The 21,595-nt window shown below is 40.8% G+C and overlaps 1 protein-coding gene across 1 annotated transcript; it reads left to right on the top strand.

The window, feature by feature from the left end:
- The first annotated feature begins 1,104 nt into the window (after positions 1-1,104).
- LOC108119781 (mucin-22) lies at positions 1,105-21,513 on the top strand. Its single transcript, XM_043211722.2, has 5 exons — positions 1,105-1,712; positions 14,588-18,334; positions 18,687-18,783; positions 20,123-20,673; positions 20,777-21,513. The coding sequence occupies exons 2-5, from the start codon at positions 14,844-14,846 to the stop codon at positions 21,009-21,011; spliced, it is 4,374 nt and encodes a 1,457-aa protein (XP_043067657.1). The 5' UTR covers positions 1,105-1,712; positions 14,588-14,843; the 3' UTR covers positions 21,012-21,513.
- The last annotated feature ends 82 nt before the right edge of the window (positions 21,514-21,595 follow it).

The following is a 21,595-nucleotide window of genomic DNA, read 5'->3' as shown; positions in this document are numbered from 1 at the left end:
ACATAATGGACTTTATAATTAGACCAAATTAATGAACATCAAATGAGCTTGAAGCCTATCTAGCCTTGTTATCTAAATATGCCCTTTGCATGCTACCTCTGCAAGAAAGTATTAACGCGATTTGCCTAGTTTAGTTACAATTATAATTAATTAACCACTGCAACCGACAATTTTCCCATTAACGTTCAACACTTGCATTCTTCTGTTAAGACTCTGTTAGTGAGTCTTTTTTAGACATGCGCCGCGTTCTCAGGGCTCTCTTCTCTGCTAGAGTTGGACAACTGTGCTGTTAGGAAGAGCCGCTGAGAGAATAGCGAGAAACCTGGAGAAGTGGTGACAGTTTTAGCTTTTTTAAGGCTGAGTGTTTATACCTTAATATAATGTTTTAATTTTTAGTAATATATTATCTTCATTTTACTGACAGAATTTGAAAAATCCCAATTATCCACTATCATTGAACTTATATGATATCGTTATTGAACTTTAATGTCCCTTATATTTTCTCCATCTTATTGGCGACAAATTTATTAAAAATATGTTTTGAGAAGAAAACCTTTGAAACTTTGCATTACAAAAATGGATACTGTGAATATTTAAAGTATGATACTATTAGCCTTCAAATAAACTATACGTTTACCATATGTATCTTATAAACTCATAATAAAATACAGGGCTATAAACAGATCCAATCTTTTGGATTTGAAATTATTCCTAAGGGCTATTTATGTTTTCGAATCAATTAGGCTAATTTGGGCAGGATTTTTAAGAACAGCCACGGATAGACAATGAAGAAAGATAAAAATTTAGGAGATTACTAGAAGAGTACCAGGTATTATACAAACAAGAAGTTTGACAATAGTCCTCCTTTCTCTCACCCCTATAAAGAACGAGGGAAAACCAACCATATATAAACATGAGAAGTTGTATTTAAATTTATTTATTTTTATTAAAATTGAGTTGTATATTAATTGTCATATAAAATACAAGATTTATCTACATACGAGCATATACGAGTAGCCGTTTCTCCCCTATGGGGTCTCTCGGGTCTGGCTGTGCCGACCACTATTAGCCGCAGCCGTGTAGACTCGGCAGAGTAGACGCTCTTTAGACTCCGAACGATACGGACGTGCGCGCTGACGCTGGCGGGGATTGGTTCGGTTCGAGGCCCGCTTAAATTTAGTGTACCGTTTTTTTCGAGTAAACACACTGGAATTTGTTAGCACAACAACACGGTGTGTGTGCTGGCCAAATTCGATTTGTCTATTCCGTGTTCTTCATTCCGGCGGCCATCTACCTGTAAGCCCGAAAACAAACAAAACCGCAAAGGCAACAGGTATGCGCGTGGAGTGGAAATCGAAAGGGGAAGAGGCGGTCTGATCGGATGTGAGAGTGCCTGTGAAAAATATGGAAATTGAAAATGCAATTTATCGCAAATTAATGCCAATTCCGAGCTGTTAGCCATAGAAATCGCTCATTGGTTAAGTGTAAAGAGAAAAAAGTGTCGTGTGCTTGTTTTTGTACTCACTTTATCATTGTTTTCATCGCGATTGTTGTTGTTGTCAACGCGGAAGCCAAAAGTCTGGCATGAAAAATATATATATTTTTAATTTCGCAACAACAACAACAACAACAATAGGCCATTCCATTGCAAAGTGCTGAAATAGTCAGTTTACAATTGGAGCTGCGGCGAGAAGTTAAAAATAAACAATTTGGTAAGTCTGGCTCAGAAGTCTCGCTCTCTTCTCACTTCTCTTGGGGAGCTCTCGTTTTGAAAAGCTCCACTCTCCAGTCCACACCAATCTCCGCTTTCCGCTCTCAGCGGCCCAAACTCGCAAAACGACTTTCAACATCATTTGCTGCTGATTTTTGTTGTTGCCATTTTGGTTAGTTGGCTGTTAGCTGGTTGTTGTTGTTCTTGTTGCTGTGGCAGCTAGTAGCTTTGTTTTTTTTCTACTTCTGAGTTGCTGCTGTTTTTTATTTAATTACGCTTTTGTTATTACTGTTGGTTTTCCTTTTGGCGCTTATTTATAATTCACATTTGGCTTAAAAGTGCGGGCCAGAAAATATAGCCAATGGGTTTATTTTTCCACATGTGCAAACTATAACAATTATAATTAAATGTTCCATAATATTTCACAAAATTTCAAAACATCTGTAGATATTATCAGCAACAGGGGCTTACGTGTTGTTAGAATTTAATTTTAAATACACATGCCATAAAAATAATGAAACATTTTTTTTTATATAAGTTTATATTAAGTTTAGCAACGTTGTTATAGAAACTTATTGAAAAACTATTATTTTGTTTGTTTAATTATTCAAAAAAATTAAATAAAAAAAACTTGTATCGGATTTTTATTGGAAAAAAATAAAATAAAAATTAAATTACTATAGTCACAAAGGTAGATCGGTAAAACATCATAAAAAGAAGATGAGGAGGAAGTCGAAAGGCCCATAATTCCTTCTTCAACTTTTTCAAAAATGCCACGGAGTAGAGGGCAAAACCAGTACAGATCTTTAAAAAAAAAAATTAAAAAAAAAAGTTTTTATATTTTTTTTGGAAAAATAAAATATAATTTCATTACTCAAAATGGTAGATCGGTATAGGATCTTAGAGAGAAGGAGATACCGACAGGCAAAAATCCCATGGAGCAGAAGACAAAACAAAAACAGATCTTTAAAAAAAAATTAAAAAGCTTTTTTCAGATTGGTTTTTTGGAAAAAAAATAAAATTTTGTTAGTCATAATTATAGATCTGTATAAGACCTTAGAGAGAAGGAGATGCACAGGAATCGCCAATGTAAAGAAGGATCCCACGCAGTTGTGAAGGCAAAAGACAAAAATCCCACGGAGCAGAATGCGAAACAAAAAAAGATATTTAAACAAATTTAAAAAAAAAATCGTTTTACTGATTTTGATTGGAAAAATAACATAAAATTTAGTGAAATGGATACTTATAAAATAGATGAGAGTGGCCGATAAATTTTAAAGCAAAACAAATACAGATCATTAAAAAATTTAAAAAAGAAACGTTTAATTTTTTTGGAAAAAAAAATAAAATAGAATTTATAGTCACAATGGCAAATCGGTATAAGACCAGAGAGAAGTGGACCAGCGAAGCTCCCTGTAAAGCCCCCAGTCAAGAAACCCACGGAATAGAGTGCGAAACAAATAAAGATCTTTAAAAAATAAAAAACAAAAACGTTTATCTGTTTTTATTGAAAAAATTTAAATTAAAAAAAAAATATATATATTTTTGATTTTTATTTGAAAAATCCAAATAAAAAAATTATTCTTGATTTTTATCTTAAATTGTCATCTAGATCGTAACGACATATTACGAAGAAAAACATGCCAAGAGAAAGAGTATTTTCAATGCCCTACCCAATAAAATTGCTTGAAAAAATTAAATAAACATTTTAGATTGTTACATTATATTCCATAAAAAATACAAAATATTAAATAAAATAAAATAAATAAAAAGAGAAGATAACTGATCGAACTAGATCGTAATGACATCTTAAGAAGAAAAACATGCCAAGAGAAGGAGTCTGTTCAATGGCGTACAAAATAAATGCTTGAAAAAATTAAATAAACATGGTAGATTGTTACATTATATTCCATAAAAAATAAAAATTATTAAATAAAATAAAATAAATAAAAAGAGAAGATAACTGATCGAACTAGATCGTAATGACATCTTAAGAAGAAAAACATGCCAAGAGAAGGAGTCTGTTCAATGGCGTACAAAATAAATGCTTGAAAAAATTAAATAAACATGGTAGATTGTTACATTATATTCCATAAAAAATAAAAAAATATTATGACATCTTAAGAAGAAAAACATGCCAAGAGAAGGAGTCTATTCAATGGCGTACAAAATAAATGCTTGAAAAAATTAAATAAACATGGTAGATTGTTACATTATATTCCATAAAAAATAAAAATTATTAAATAAAATAAAATAAATAAAAAGAGAAGATAACTGATCGAACTAGATCGTAATGACATCTTAAGAAGAAAAACATGCCAAGAGAAGGAGTCTGTTCAATGGCGTACAAAATAAATGCTTGAAAAAATTAAATAAACATGGTAGATTGTTACATTATATTCCATAAAAAATAAAAATTATTAAATAAAATAAAATAAATAAAAAGAGAAGATGACTGGTCACTGTCAAAGTTCAGTGAAAAGTGAAAACTTTATTCAGAATGAGTCCTTTTTATACTGTTTCCTTAAAAAAAAAATGGCTGCATTTTCCAAAGTCTAAAATACCAAAATCTTATTTCAAAGTGGTCACATTATTTGATAATAAGTTCCAGATATATTTGGGTACTTGGGACTCTAAATTTGGCTTAAAGACTCACTTCCTGTTTAAAACCCACGAGAAAGGAAGGGGTACTACATTAAATTCATGCAAAACCCGAACTCTCTAACTATAAACCAAAGTTACAATCAAAGTTATAGCATTTCCGATCAATCAGTTATATGGCAGCTACAGGATGTAGTCGATCGATCCCGGCAGTTCCGAAATTTGTAAAGGAAAGAAGTTAATAGATCATACCATGTTTTAATTTAGGATTTAAGAAAAAGATTTTAAGTGACAAATATTAGCCAAGTTATGGAATATAATTTGCTTTAGGAAGGAGGCTTTTGGCCAAAACTTAAATATTAAGACAGATGTTGGTCAATTATTTGTGAAAATGGCACTTTTAATGGCCCACAGCAATGCCACCTCAATGCCAGAAGCTCCCATGAATCTCATGTTTCGATCTCATCTCCGGCTGCAATTCTGGCCAGCGATGCGTTAACAAGAGACCTCAAAGCTAAGTGATCCATTCATGCCGCTGGCAGGTCTAAGAATCCCCCAGTCCCATCTCATTCAGCATCGAAAGCTGGCCGGCGAAGGCCGCAGACAACAATTTAATTAGAGGTTAGTTAGCAAAGAGCCGACACAGAACACACAATTGTTGCAACAGCTTGGAGCTTGCAACCACAGAAACAAATGTGCCTCAAAGCTGGTGGCAAGACGAATGCATTATGCATGTGCGAACGGGCCGCATAAATCGCCAAGTAATGGGCTTGGGCTAATAAAGAAGCGTTTTGAATGCCAAATGAGGCGAGTAGGATGACGAAACGAGAGAGTTTCTTAAGCCCAGGAATGTTTATTGTGGAAGGGAACTAAAGGTTTAAGATGTTTTATCTAAACTACATTGAAAGAATTCCTTTCTCAAGCACGTACTAAAGTAATCCTCTATTCCTACTAGTACTCCTACTAGTTACTAAATTATTTCTTCTATAGTCCTTCAATGAATATAGTTTCTTTCAATAAAACTATAATTTTATGAACATTTTTTTGTGTCTTTCCTGGAATGTGGCTGCCGAGAACCGGTCTCCTGCCGGTGTGCCCTATAGCTTGAGCTCTGCTAGCTCGAAGGTCTCGTCGGGGTCTCTCAAAGTGCCTTGCCCCGATGTGAGTCACGTTCGGACGTGCCTGTTGGTCTTTGGGTCTCCGATCGAGACTGGAGAATAGAGAATGGCGGTAACATGGCACCCAGTGCATAGCTGGCAGTCTTTGCGATAATAAAAATCTTCTTAGAAAATGAGAATTCCGTTCCGGAGGAAATCCCCTTGATCGTTAGTTTCTGGCACGTACCTGGGATCTTGGCGGCCTTTATCACCTGGTATTTTATGGCTTATAAGTATTTAAAGATGATTTGATCTTTGACATTCAAGCACATTATCGATAATAGATTTGAGTCTAGACTTGAGATGAAAGATACATTTTTGAGATATTTAGAAAGGGAATATAGATACCCGACCCTCCAAAGACCTCCCATCTCTGATGTTCTTGCTCCACTTTCTCAGACTTGTCCCCAATGCATCTCACTTCTTTGTTAGTGGCACTGGTCAGTGATTATTAGCCTTGATGACTCAAAATCAGTCATTAAGGCAAAACTGCAGTTCAGTGGGTAACTAACACACATACGGATACCCCGGCACCTACCTGCTGCCCGCCCTTCCGGTGCAGAGAATCCAACTTGCCCTCCCAACTCAGAGACCTGACCTATGAGCTTTGTCTTTAGCATTTGCATTCTCTCTCCATCATTCTTCAGTTCGTTTTTTGTTTCTTTGTTTGTCTCTCTGCCCCGCGGCTTTCGGTCTTTATTCATTTTTCGACGTTTATCTCGCTTTTGGGGGCAACTTTTTTGCTTCGATTTGTGCGGTTTTATTTTTGGACCCACCTTGGAAACCCGTTCTGACAAACAGAGAATGGAAAATGATCGGAGGCTGATAGTTGGAAAAACCCCCATTACTTAATGTAAGCCCGCTATGGCTTCAACTCTTATACATACATACATAGTCTTTGTTTCTCAACACCCACTCTTGCGACTCTCGCTCGCTTAATTAAATTAAAACTTTTATTGTTTTGTTGACAGTTAGAAAGTATAATGTCATTGAACTAGTCTCTACAGTTTGTGGCATCTTTCATTGCCGCTAAAGACCCTCAAGTCAGGTGAATTCATCTCCACTTTGTTGTCTGGTTTCATTGTAATATTAATTCAATTCTGGACACTTGCCGGGCGAACAATCGCCAAACACTTGGACGCTGATTGGACTTGATTGAATTAAGGGCAGTTTGCCAGTTACATCTCCACTTGGGTCAGCCGAGCAGGAAGTCAATCAGGCCTGTATATATATATAGTAGAGTCACCATTCAGAAGGGGAGCTTTCAGCAATTACGTGAAATATATTCGCGGTTACACAACCCTCTCTATAAGAAGTGAGTTCTTAAAGTCAATCAAAAGAAACGTGTCTTAGACTTGCAGTAGAGAGTACGTAATACCAGGTTACCAAAGCCTTTTCATAAAAAAATTTATATTTTTTTTAGAAAAAATCCTTGAATTCAGGGTGTGCCTTGAAGTTTTGTCGCAAAAATTTATGGAGTAGCCCAAGGCAGCCTGTGAACTAGTTTCTTTTTGATTTTTTTTCTTCAAAAAACTTGAAAGCCATTTATGTTGACTTGGGGTCTCTTTTGGCATTTCCTCTCCACATCACACAGCACCACAGATGTTGCCACAAATGGGGGCACATGTGAGTTGTGTTGGCTTACCAACTTGTGCATTCTTAATGCCGCCCTCGTCTTTGTTTACCTTTCCCATTTGGGCCGGACCAGAAAATATATGTATTTGTAATGCATTTGCCGTTTGTTTACGCTCAGATACTTACGTATCCGCAAGATACACAACGCAACTGCCATATTTCATCATTTAAATGGCCCGGGGCATCTTTTAGTTGCATTTGCATGCAAAAAAGGTTCAATCGTCCAAAACAGCTTTGCATACCAAACACTGCAAAATGTCAAACCTTTTTTATTTAGTAATTTAGCGAATGATTTCTGGGTTTTTTTGAGCGGTACTTGTTTTTATAGCTCTTGGCTTCTCGACTCGTAGTCTACGGTTCTCCGCAGAGCCAAAGCAAAACCAGTTTCTCGGATTCTTGGAACTGGGTCCGGTTAGCAGCGTCGATTCTCGATTTTGACGTAAGTACAATGTTTTATGAAATGCTAATGAGTTTATGCGAATTCGATTATCAATTATCACCCAACAAAGACTCATTTAATGCGTACTTAGAGCTTTAAAGTTAAAAACTTTAAAATAAAAGAGAGGAGCGTCCTTCGATCTGGAGCGATTCCCCTTAGGTCTCCGTCTGGATTTCAAGTTAGCAGATCGGTGTTAATAAATTATACCCATAGACCTTGAACTCCGGGGTTTTTGAGATAAATATTGCACTCATCTTCAATTAGCACGCCACTCGCCAATGACGGATTCGCGTGTTCGGGCCAGGAAACTCCGATAAAGCATTGACCCAAAAATGGGGGAAGCCAAAGTTCCTCAAGACCCGGGGCCTAAGGCAGTTAAGAGTTGACACAAAGCCTGGGGAAAGTGCCGGGGCTGGCTAATTTGCGAAAAGTAATAACATTAAACCAAAAGAAAAAGTGCCAAAAAGTGTATAATTGTATCTGGTAGCGTGGGAGAAATCTCTTTCTCTCGAGAGCTCTTGTAGTGACAGCCAAACGAAAGTAGCCGGGGAGCTTATTATATAACCAGGTGCATCTGGCCAGGTAACGCCCACCGGATCATTCTCTCACTCGTCTATTAACACTCCAAAGCGAATGAACAAAACTCGTTTACCGTCCACCGGGAAAACTTGTCTCTTGTCTGTAGCTCCGAGTCTGATGTGAAAATTGGAAATGTATCTATGAGGCGACCACCGTTCGCCGGTGGAGCGAAAAGTAAAAGTGCTTCGGTGGCTGCCACTGCGCCCACTTTTGCTTTCTTCTGTCGCTTCTTCTGCCATTTAGCCACTCCACTCCATTGAGCCGTGAACTGGAACTATAGGATGGGCTAAATACTAGCACAAGATACTAGCTTACCTTGCGCAAAATGGAGTGCTTGGCAGACTGCATTGTCTTGCAACTCCTCCACAATGATGGCACCTACGTAACAATGAATGGAACCCACATGAGTCACGTCTAACGAAGTCCCAAGACCCCAGTCGGGGCACGCGTGAAATGTTAGCTCATCTGTCGGTGGAGTAACCTCAATTCGGTTCACTTTGCGGCGGAGCTGTAACTCCAATTGTCCCGCTTGGACCCAGTGAACTTAACCCTAAGAAGCTCTAAAGATTAAATAATGCATCTCCCTTAAGTTTAGATCTTTAGCCCCAGATCTTCACCAGATCGTTTAGTCGGGAACTTTTAGTTTTTAGTGTTTAGTTTCATCTATAGCCCCATTGATTTTCGGTCTTTAAAGGGTTAATATCCGAAACCAAAAACAAAAACCCAAACCGAAACCCGAATCTAGTACACGCTACAGCCAAGCTCGTGGATCGACACCAACAATGCTGCACTGTGGTGGTTACCTTGTTTTTGGCCAGTCACCAGCTTGGCTCGGACGGTAGCTTGGCCCTCGTGCCAGTTCCAATTTGTTGGACCGCTTTACGTGGAGGATTGGTATACTTTTGCTTCGTGACATTCAAATCGTTTTGTTCCGAGCCATGCAAAAGGGCAGCCACAATTCATAAAATCGGATTTTTCATGAGTGAATTATTGCAGCATTGCCTGAATGTTGAAATCCTGCTCCAGATTAGAGTCGAGAAACTAAAAGCCCATAGAGACATCCATAAACCGCTTATACACTATCGCGCGATCGCAATTGCCTTAACAAAGGAGACCAAATTAAAAGCGAAGCAAGCGAATTTGTCAGTTTCGGGTTTGTCAGTAAATGCGACTTGGGGCGATTTAATGCCGAGCCACTAAGTTGACAAATGTCGAATGACAATGGCACGGCCCGGGCATTAGCAGGGAGGCACCACCGTTTTTTTATGAAAAGTGCTCGCTGACCCAAAATGTGGCAGGGAGGCGGCGGAATGAGAACGTGAAATATGGACACAACTTTAGATGGCTATCTAACCAAGCATAAACAGTCGAAAAAATTAACATGTTCTTTGAATTTGGGGATCATTTAATGAGGGATTCAGTTAATTTATTTGGAAAAATTGGAAATAATATTTTTATTTGGAAATAAATATTTATAACCCAAAATATATCTAGTCTAAAAGCTTAAGAACAATCCTAACACCCGAAAAAACCTTGGTGTACTTTTGGAAGTTAAGCTGAAGGTTCTTTTGAATAATGGCTTGCCAAAACAGATTAATATAAGTATAGGTATATACAGATATAAGTATAGATATATTTAAAATAAATTTTTGTATTTCTTTAGACCGTTTACCCTTTCTCGTAGTGCAAACATTTGATTTGCATTAGTTGTGCGGCTTGGGTTCGAGCTGCAGTGCCTGCCTAATTGTTCAATTGCATTAGGGGCAATTATGCGGCTGACACACATGTACAGAATGTATCTGAGCTCGGCTAGATACATTTGTGCCTGTCATTAGAGTAATTGCAGGCACAGATAAGCAGCAACAACCAGGCAGACAGTGGCAGGCAGTCCGAATACTTGGCCATATTCGGCTCTGGGTTAACTTGCATATTGCGTGGCCAAGACACTTATCGGGACCATCGACTGGATATTATAGAGTTGCTGCAATTGAAAGATGGCTATCACTGCCATGTTGGCAAACATACCACTCCGTATGTATAAATAGGAAACTATCAGCGTTTGGGATCTTGGAAATATTTAAAAATCTAAAATTAAAAAGAACATATGCCGGGGGAGAGTGCTATAAAAATGGAATTATTACACGTTCAAGTATCCAGCGATCTCACATTTTTTCCAAATACACACAGCATAAATATATAAACTCTTCAGTTGCGAATTCAATGGCCAATGTGTGGTTGTTGCCCCAGCTGGCAAGTTCAATAAACGCTAATGGCAGGGCTGACAAGGTCAAAATTGATGGGTTTTGATCGTTTGGTTTACAGAGCAAGAAAAATTGTACAAGATATAATTTATATCTTTAAGATGTGACTTAGTTTTAAAATCATATCTTGCATAAACTACATGAACTAGAAAAATGTATATCTTTAATCAGATATCTGAACGATTTCTTATATATTACTGCCTTAGTTTAGACTATTTTTTTCTATGTGTGAAGATATTGATAATTCCATGGCATCTGGTGATCTTTTGGCCGCATTTTAGATTTCCCAAATTGAGTTCGATTTCATTGCGGGTTTCGATTTCTTTGGTAGACTTGATTGCGTTGAAAGTTCAGCTCAGGGCAGACCTATCGCTCACTTTGGCTATAATTATTCGGCAAAAAATAAAGAAATTTTGAATCCAAATTTGCATACCTATACATAGACCAATGATATAAGAAAATGTTATGGAAATGAGTCATCCGGCCAACGAATCACATGAATGGCAACAAAATTTCGGTGATGGTATGAGGCCAGAGTGTGGAATGAGATCTGCTTCCCATAATGAATACCATGATACGCTTGGGAAGTCCGTTAATAGAGAATAATGAAGATCGCATCGACTCGTCCAAATAAGATACTTCCGTGGATACATTTTTCAAAATAGATCTATTTTGATCATCATGTAGACAGTTATGTTTGCGGTTATAATCTATAGAAATTGTTTATATGGAGCTCAAATGGTTGAGCTATCATCTGAGCGTGTTATGCGTCGCATTCTCCACCACACTCGGCTGATTTTGGAGCAGCATAGGTCCCGCTTGGTATTCATTATTGATAAGCATCTTCATTCCTCAGAAACGGCAAGAACACATCTCGGAGAATCTGTGGAGCTTAGAAGACTAGACATACATATCTCTACGGCTGTGATTCTCCAAGCTAACTGTTGCCATTCTTAGGAATTGTAGTCCGTCATTTGGGTTATGGAAGATGTTTTTGATTGGAGAGGCGATTAGTACTTGGAGCAAGCTTATGAGCTTTTTTTCGGATGTGGATTAAGTGAATTTTAGTTGGTAATACCTTGGGAAACTTCCCAGCAGTCTACTCATTTCCTAAGCTAACTATCCTCTCCCTGGCAGTTTGATTGCTTCAAGCTACTGATCATCAATCACAGGCACCGATCAAGTCATGACCATGGCTATCCAGATGGCTATCATTATCGCTAAGACAACTATACCAACTCCCGAGATCATTAAGATACCGAGCGATCCCCAAGCCATTCTCCACATCCACTGCAATCTTCATCGATGTCCATCGCAATGCAAATGAAATCATAATTGCAAATCGAAATCGAAGCGAAGCTTTACTGGGCCGCAAAAACTGGTTCAGCATTCTTCCGCGATCATCCTCGATTTGATCGTCAATGGAGCTGGAGCTGGCAGACTGACGATGGAGGAGATGGAGGAGCCCCCATGCCGGAGAATTCTAAGTCATTCGTTCATCCTCAGTGCGTGCTGCTGAAGCGGAAATGAGTCGGCTCCACGACCAGCTCGTTTCTCTAATGCTGATTTCTGTTTACATCTTGAGTTCTCCTACTGGGATCCCCATCGTTCCCTCTTCTACATGGTCAGGGCCAATGCCAAGCCGCACTTGATCCATCGTTCAGAGCTCAGGGCTTGTGTTAAGTGGAGGTCTCGATTTCATGGCCCAGGTCTTCCTAGTTTTTCAGATGCCCTAAGCTGTGGTTCAGTAGATCAATAGCAGGTTGGAACTCCTAGGTATTTACCTTGTTAGCTACGGAAATTTTCCCAGCAGATTAAGTCTTCAAATTTCATTCAGGTTTTTGGATTAATTTGTAATTGGAAAATGGAAAAATGTATTGCCTACTTTTGGGGGTTTCTCTTTGTAAGAAGCCATGTAGATATACTGTAACTTACTTGTAGATATTTTTTTATGATGTAAACTTAAAATTGTATTAAAATTAATTAAAAACTGATTGAATAGTAAGTTTATAGATAAATAATTTTATGAAAATTAATTACATTTTAATTTGATTAAATATTTGAATTTTCTAAAAAAATTTTATAAAAATCTTTGTCAATAGCTGGCACTCCTATTAGTCATGCAATAACACCTTGATAGGCAAATCAGGTGTCTTGGTATCATTGTTTACAATAATTGAAGGTGTTTCGCCAAAGTAATAGAAACATTATTGCAAGGGTTAAGGTTCCCTATAAGCAGTTTTCTATCGTTTTCATTAGGAATCCGAAACCTTTCTAGAAACTACTATAATATCAAATATTTCAAAGCTATTTTGTAACATTTAATGTTTTTGTGATAAGCTTTTTTTATGACCATGTGTATTTGAGTTTCATTGTTTTCTGAGTAAACTTGCCATTCACTTAACAGTGGCTATTGTTATGCCCTTTACCAATGGACGGTTGGCCTTTAGGAACAAAAAAAAAACAGAAAATCAGCGATAACGATTTACCTTTTTTTTTATCAGCAGCAACGTTGACATTCAAAAATATATAAAAAAAAATTACAAAATGCCGGGCGGTGATTTTGTAGCTGTCTGGGCTTTGCGGGAGCTCTGCCCAAACAAATCTTATCAGAGAGCACATGTGTGCATAATTATATATATATATATATATATATCTTTTGATATACCTATACGAGCGGTATTAGTCAGCGCTAACTTGGCAAATAGGTAAAAAATAAATAAATGGAAGTAGTATAACTTTTAAGATTTTATTTTGGAAGTCAACTCCTAGGGGTTCTACCACCGTCGTACATGGAGTTTGACGCCACACCTGAATATATAGCACCCCCCTGACACCTGACAATGGAAACCAACCACCGAAAGGGGGCTTTTAGCGTTAATTACAAACATGAGGGGGTAGGCCAGGCTGAGCCGAAGGGGGTAGGCCAGGTTGCATGCACCTTTGGCATGGCATCGCCCGGATCCAAAGATAACAACCCACTGATATCCATGGTGAATATTTTTGTATATCCGAGTAATAGTTATTATTGGGTGGCTCTGTTGGCAGTTCGGTTCGAGCTTCGAAGTTCGAATACTTCAACTGCCAGAGCAACTTTTGACGAGTTCGTTGTGGAGGCCTTGGTTGAATGAACTTTATGCACTCCACGACCGTTCCATGACATCGATTGGGCTTATGAATGGCTCGCAAGTCACAGTTTCAGCGAAAAACTATGGGTGGGTGGAGTATGGAGTACTATTGGTGATGGTAAACACTTTGATATGAACTATTACTAAGCTCTCAAGGTACAATGAACTTGGGCTTCCTTGATACTATTTATTTTGGAAAAAGCATTAGTTTGAACTTGAGTTGGAAACTAGGGAAGTTTTCCATTACTTATCTGTAGAGAAAATTATTTTATCAATTTATTGGATTTTTGAGTTTTTGGATATACATTTTTTATTATATTCATATTTTTTAGATTCATGCTCATGAAAAATGGACAAAAAATCTAAAAAATATTTTGTCTCAGGATTTTGATGCAGACTGGTGGAGAATCGATCCAGAAATCGTTTAAGGTACTTCGCTTGAGAATCGGATGAGAATTGGGGAAAATATAGCCATCACTGTGTACCATATAGGGAAAAACCCCATTTTCAAGGGATCCCACCACGAAAAATTGACTCTTTTTGAAATTTTTTATTCCCATAAATTAGTTTTATAATAAACTTGTAATAAGGATCGGCCTTATTATTCTAATAAGGGTATATTACTTCGGCTCCGCCCGACGTTAGCTTTCCTTTCTTGTTATAATTATATTTCAATTATTTAGATTCATATGAGTCAGGAATGAGTCACAACTGCATCTGACTATGAATACCTCACCTTAATTTAATATATTTTAGGGCTATTACTTATAGAGTAGAGCTCCCTAAGCTGTTATGTACCTATTACCAATAAATAATATTAACTTAATTTACCCAATCGTGCCTCTTGGCCTTGAACTTGCCCGCCCAATAATACGTACTCGGGGGAATGCGGAACGTGTCTTAATGACATTAATTACGTTTATAGAGTGGGAAATTGCTACTCACTTTCCAGGGAATACTTCAACGTATGAAAGCCGAAAATGCCACTCTATATATAGACTTGTATATTTATAAAATGAAATGCATTTAACCAGAAATATAGCCTGTTCACTAATTAGTATTCCCCTCTTTTGCAGGTCGTGTGGCGAAGGAAAAGTGTATGGAAAATAATCTCAGAAATATATATATATAATAATAGAAACTGAAAACGGTTGAAAACAAAAAAATGAGAAAACAAATAAGCAGACAGCAATAACTCAAGCGAACGCAAAGTGGAACTGCGATTTTTGAGCCAAGTCGAACGTGGAATTGTTTTGACCCACAGAGAAGGCCCACAGCGCGAAAGAGACAGACCGACACTAGCTGAAAGAGAAGGCATCACCATCACCTACGATGCGTGTGGATAGCTGGCTGTGTGGTGGCTTAATGCTCGCCCTGGCCGTAATGCTAACGCAGGCACGTTTCATTGCGAAAAGAGAAACCGCCGGCTTGGAGCAGGCGGTGGCTTCCACTTCCACTGACCCTGACATTGTTACACCAGCCAGGGAAAGCGGGAGTGCTACGCAGATCCAGGAAGTGGGGATAAAATCCAGACTGGAAGATGAGGGTGGAGGTACCACGACAGAAGGTCAGGCCGTTCCGACTTCAGATTCCAACGAGGGTAATCAGACCACAGAGAGTCAGACCCCTGGAAAAGATCAGAAGTCAGAAAAAGATACTCCATTATCCGAGACCTCTTCATCCATGATTAAAGACGATTCTGGTAATGAAGCTTCGAGTTCTTTGAAAGAAGAACGTATCAAAAAAGAACCTTTGGTAATTCACCAAGAAACTACAGTTGGATCTATAGAAGTAGTAACCAGGAATCCTTTGAAACCATTCTTATTCTTTGGAACAGGTGGAGAGAGGACTGTTCTAAATCCTCATTCAAAAAATGAGACCAAAGAAGCTTTGGCACAGGAGACTGAAGAGACTCCTAAGGAGCCCACCTCAACTCCTTTGCGAGAAATCACTGGTAGCCCTTGGAAATCTGTAACTCTGGGACTGGGTGAGGAGAAGAAACCCAAGGTGACGGGGATCAGTGATAAAATCGATCTAAGCAGCACCACGGAAAGCCTCCCCTTGAGTTCTACCACTCTTGGTCTGACCACCACCGAAGCAGTTCGATCCACAACTCGATCGGATCATGCCCGATCCATGCAGTACTCCTCCACCACAGAGGAAGCCATTCAAATCCTTTCGCCAGTGACTCCAATGAAACTGAGGGCTTTGCCCATGACCTCGACCACCCCCGTGATCACCACATCCACAACAAGAAAGACAACTCCTGCCTCCGCCACCACGCCCACTTCCTTTGCCTCCAACGAGAATGCCATTGAGGAGTCCACTGTCCGCCAGATGCCGGAGAAACGGGGAAAGTTCATCAGCGAAAACTCCACAAATGCCCAGCAATTGACCCTGCCGAATACCGCTGAGGTGTGGAGCCAGGCCGGGATGAAGTCGGTTCCAAAGGGTCCAGTCACCACCTCGACCACCACATCCACGACAGTGCTGCCGATTTTCAACCAAACCGATTTGGCCAACGACATCGAGTTGCCTCACAACCGAACGGAGCAGCAGAAGGAGAAGAACTTGCTCGACTGGCAGCAGATAGCCATGATGCAGTCATCCTCGGAAAACCGAACCGAGTTTGTAGTCCGAACCACTCTGGATGCCACTGAAGGAGCCACACAGGCCACCACCGAAGCTCTGAAGGAGGAAAGTAATACCAAAGGTGGTGAAATTATAGAATTAGACGTAGAGCCTGAGAGAAATTCTACTGCGGAAATGGAAGTTTTGGAGACAGTGACTTCTACAACCGCTCGAACGGAGCTATTTGATGTTCCTTTGGTGAAGCAAATGGCCGAGGCAGCTAAAGCCAAGTTAACAGAGGCTCAAACGGAGGTGCAGGCCATAACAGAGGCTACTACAGCGATGAAAGTATCTACAGAGCCGACTGCAACATCCAGCTCACGCCTAACAGAGCCTGTAACAGCGAGGGTGGCTTTAGAAAAATCTGAGCTTCCACTAGAACTGAACACAACACAGGCTGTAACAGCAAGGGTGGCTTTAGAAAATTCAGAGCTTCCAACAACAACAAAAACAACCACAACCACAACAGAAGCAACATCAACCACCAAAGATGAACCTCTAGAAACTGCAACAGAAGAAGTTGCAACATCCACAGCAGCAACTCCCAAAGCAGCAACATCTGAAGCAACAACAGCAACAGCAATAAACCTTACAAGTTCCACCCCCACCAGTACAACTGAAATGGCAATGAAAGCGGCTCATGACTACAAAAATAACGACAACAGCGCCGATGTTGATAATAGCAGTAACGACGTCATCGTCGCAACAACCAAGCAACCAGAGCCAGAGCCGGAGCCGGAGAGAGAGCAGTTGCCAGTGGGGACAACAGCAACATCGGTTAGTGTTCAAGTGGCTGGCGAGGCGAGCAGCTCGACAACGAATCGGCCGGTTACCGACTTACCAGATACAGGTGCGCGTGAAGCAAGTACTATCGCGAGTACAACAACGCCTGGGGCAACGCCAACGCCAACGCAAACGGAAATTGCGCAAATTAGCAATGAAGTGAATTTAGAGGCAGTGACAGTGAAGAGTGCTCGCGACAGAGAAGAAGATACTGGCGACAAATTGGGCCTGAACAACGCCAATGAGCTAATAACAGCTGAGAAAACCGATAACGCGGTCAATAACAGTGTGGTCACAACAGAGAGCGAGCGGCAGGCGGTGACGAAGGCAACAGCAACAACAACACCACCAGCAACATCATCCACAACAACCACAACAACTGAGGGTGGTTCTACCCTGTTGAGTGACTTCAGTAAGCTCAGCAAGGAGCACGAATCGTCACTGGAGACCAATAACATCGGTGAGGCATCCGAATCGACGACACCTGCTGGTGTTGCAACGGATGAAAGCACAGCTGCTGAGGCAACAGGTGGCCAGGAAAGCGAAAAGGAACTTCACCACCATGAGGTCGAACAGGTGGTTGAAGAGCAGGACACAGAACGACAGTTAGCCAAGACAACAATGGCTGTGGCATCAACAACATCTACAACAACAACTACAAGTACTACGTCTACAACAACAAGCACTACAACCACAACTACCACGACAGAGACTCCTCCCTCAACGACAACAACAATGCAACCGCCTTTGTTTAGTCTTCTGGATGACACAACTACCAGGAGAACCACAATCCCGTCAGTGGAACCCGCCACAGAGGACTATACCGATTCCTCTTCACCGGAAATACCTGCAATTCTCAGCAGCAGCACCACTACCACCAGTACTACCACAACCAGTAGAACCACCATGCTGCCAGAGACAAGCACTACCACTCCATCACCCACACTCCCGCCCAGCTTTGCGGCCCCCTATCCCAATGAACTGGACCACATGCAGTCCAATGCCCAGGGCAACGGCACGGACGTCAACGTGATCATAGCCATCACCGTCAGTGTCATCGGTGTGGTGGCCCTCATCCTGCTGGTGGCGTTCCTCTATCTGATGCGCAAGCGCCAGAAGCAAATGTCCTATGGCCAGCGCTGCCGGCCAGTCAGCCTGGATGCCTATTCCCTGGACAACGTTTCGGTGCTGGGTAGTGTGCGTCGCAAGGGCCGAGATGTGAGAGCCTCCAAGAGGACCTACGGTAATGCCGCTTTCGACGATCCCTCCCTGCGTCACAATCCTCTGACGGCCGGAGAACTGGCTCGTTTTGTGGAGCAACGCTCCGATGTCTTTGAGGAGTTCCGGGACGTGCCGCAGATCATAGCCAGGGCGGATGAAGTCCCACCCGGCTGTGAAGACAAGAACCGGTAAGTTTGGGAATTTTTGGAAATGGAATTTTCTTAATCACAGTGGATATTAGTCAGACTTTCTAACAAAAGTTTTAAATGATTAAGTGATGTTAGTTCAACTAAGATACCAGTAGGATTAGTAGAATTATATATTAAAAACCCCAATGAGTCTTGATCATCTTTAAAATATTACATCAGTTTCTTTATAACTGATATCCACTTTAATTAAGAGTTCGCTTTCTCGTCCCGAGTTCACATCGTTGTCGAATCAATTACAATACTGATCTCTGGCACATCTCTTCCTGCTTTTTTCCTGATACAATAACAACAATGATGACTCAACCTGGCGACCTCGAACTGGGAACCGCAGCTACGCCAACGTGATTCCGCTTCCTGAGACGCGTGTGGTGCTCCAGAGACAGGGGGACGACGACAAAACGGAATACATTAATGCCAATTATGTGCGGGTAAGTAACCGAGGCGCAGCGTCTCCAGGTGGTGTGTGGGCGGCGGTGGCTCAGCCGACTCATCAAAACAATCAGCTTTCCCACCCACCCAGCAGTACGTTGTTTGGGTGGGTGGTTGGTTAGTAACTTATCTGAAGTGGGTGGTGGTGCCGTGCCTGTGGTTTACATATGTGGCGAGCCTTGCATGACGCCTCGTCTTTGTTGGGAGGCCCTCTCGAGGCCCATTAAACATGGCGCCCCGAATAATTACACGGCCGATGAGATTCCGCAAAGACCCATCTTCTGGCCATGACTGTGAATTAGACTGGGCTGGTGGTGGCTGGTGGCGTCTTTGTTGCCCATCTCCGTGCAAGCAAATAATAATTGCGCTAAGGGAAAGTGTTTGCCAAGATCATCGAAGTGTGAATGCCCTTACATCACGATCGCTGACATGCTCTCTGACCCCCATGTTTTTTGGCTAAAACAATTATGGCTCTGAAGCCTAAAAACTGCGAAACATGTTTAAGAAATAAGATACTCCAGGGCGTGACTATTCCGACAGTCTTTCTGTTTTTGTTTATCTTAAGATCTCATGTCAACATTTTTTGTTCAGGCTAGAATTTTCGGATAATGATTAACCAGCTTAAGTGGAGATAATAGCTTAATTAGGGGCTCTTGGTGACAATTAAAATAATTGGTTTTCTCATTTTAAAATACTTTTTACTCGTTTCGTATAATTTTCGCTTGAAAATCGAAAGCACGAACGTTTGATGGCTTAAATGCACTTTAACAAGCACTGTTTTTCCAGGCAGGATCAGTTTGGGGGCTTTGGCTGGTCCATCAAGTTGGATGTTTTTGCGAAAACATTTCAAAAACGCACTTCAAACAACTGCATTGAAGCGGAACGTCGGCGGTGCATTGAAGCGAATCACTTAAGCGTTCAACGGCAGTGCACCTGCCGATAACCTGGGCATGTCGAGATTTATGCGCAGAACTTGCCACCGCGATCTTATATGGTCGTTTATCAGAGTCGCCCGCCACTCATCGCAGCTCATCGCAGTTCAGCTTTTGTTTTCATTGCGTTTGTGTGGGCGAGGGAGAGTTAAGCCGCAATAATTTTTAATTAATGGTTATGTCATTACTCACAGCTCAGCCCCGTGCGAGTTTCTTAAAGCCCACAGACAAAAAAAAGACCATGTGTTTTTTAAATGGTTTTGAATAAACCCCATTCAGATGTATTACAAAACATGCCTTAATTGGGACATGTACTATAATGACAGGAATTAAGGTGGTTTTTGGGACTTCTTTAAGGCTATTTCTTTAATGAATCATAACTGAAAATTAATTTTTCTTCGTTCAGGGTCCCCGGGACGCACCCAACTACTATATAGCCTGCCAGGCGCCAATGGAAAGCACCACCAGCGATTTCTGGCGCATGATTTGGGAGCAGCAGTCGCGCGTGATCATCCAGGCGACCGATCTCAGTGAGAACGGCATCGAGAAGTGCGCCGAATACCTGCCACCATCGGCAACGCTGGACAACCACAGCAGCTATGGGGATTACCAGGTGACGCTGAAGCACCGCGAGGTGAAGGACAAATATGCCATTTCCACGCTGATGCTTAAGCGAGTGGACGGTGAGGAGAGCCGAGAGCTCACCCACTACTGGTACAAGTGGCCCGAGACGGGGGTACCGGCCGAGGAGGCCCCGATTATCGCCATGTTGCTGGAGGCACGATCCTCGCTCAAGTCCTACTGCCTGGAGCAGGCGATCGAGCTGCGCGGAAAGTCAGCTACTCTGGAGACATCGATGGATGCAGAGAGTAGCACAAAGACGGAGGCGAGCAGCACGTCGAGCAATGAGATAAATGGAAATATATCCAGCAGGAGTGCGGCTCGAAACCAGCAAGGGTAAGTCCCTAAAACTCTTACTGTTTACTTTATCTTTAAAGCAATTGTGTTTGCATGGCTTTTTAATGTGTTTCTGTGTTCTCCATTTCATCTCTCCCTGCAGACCGCTAACCGTTCACTGTTCTCCAGGCACGGGACGCACTGGCACCATCATCGCCTCAGATATGGCCATTCGCAGCCTGGAGACCCCCAAGCGGTCCGTGGACATTCCCCAGCTGGTCTACTACGTGCGGCGGGGGCGGGCCAGCGCAGTGCAGACCAAGGAGCAGTATGAATTTATCTACAAGGTGGCCAGCATGTACGCGGCCAAGATCACAAATCTGTCCAATGACAATTAAAGTCCCCATCGAGTGGAAACCGAATTTTTGATAGAGTTCACATTTCCAGTACGGACATTTTGTGGCCGTCAGTTAACAATAGTAGATGTATTTTATACGAAATAGTAGTATAAAGTAGTATTACGCTTGAATGTTGGCACCTGATTTATCATTGTTATTTCTCGGGCTTTAAATATCATTTAAATGTATGTATTCCTTTATTATTGTGATATAATCGTACATTCGTATATCTCTTGATAATCTGTTGCATATTTATAATGTCAATTTTTTGTTTTTGCACCGGTTTTGAGTGTGTTTTGAGTTTCGGGGCCATACTATCCGAAACAAATGATGAATATTTGGAGCTCTCGGTATGTTAGGCAAAAGTCAAATATGTAATCAAATTTTGTATGTATCTATTTTAAATGAGCTTTAATGTACGTAAGTTATTTCTAAGTTTACACCAAGCTGTACTGTACTCATATTATTGTGAATTACAAGAAAAAAATACTTATTTAGCAAAGTGAAAGTCTTTTTTAAATTTGGCGGGCTTGAGCGGAAATGAATAAATTTTAGTGTGGCTGAGTTTTATTATTTTTTTTTTT

This window comes from Drosophila bipectinata, chromosome 3R, assembly GCF_030179905.1.
Source record: "Drosophila bipectinata strain 14024-0381.07 chromosome 3R, DbipHiC1v2, whole genome shotgun sequence".
In the NCBI taxonomy this organism is placed as follows: domain Eukaryota; kingdom Metazoa; phylum Arthropoda; class Insecta; order Diptera; family Drosophilidae; genus Drosophila; species Drosophila bipectinata.
This window is presented reverse-complemented; position numbering and strand designations above follow the sequence as displayed.

What these genes read in the sequence shown, in the direction of transcription:
- LOC108119781 (XM_043211722.2), top strand. Translation starts at nt 14,844, where the DNA reads ATGCGTGTGGATAGCTGGCTGTGTGGTGGCTTAATGCTCGCCCTGGCC. An exon ending in GGCTGTGAAGACAAGAACCG is followed by an intron (nt 18,335 to 18,686) that starts GTAAGTTTGGGA and finishes TGGGAACCGCAG; the next exon opens with CTACGCCAACGTGATTCCGC. An exon ending in GCGGCTCGAAACCAGCAAGG is followed by an intron (nt 20,674 to 20,776) that starts GTAAGTCCCTAA and finishes CTCTCCCTGCAG; the next exon opens with ACCGCTAACCGTTCACTGTT.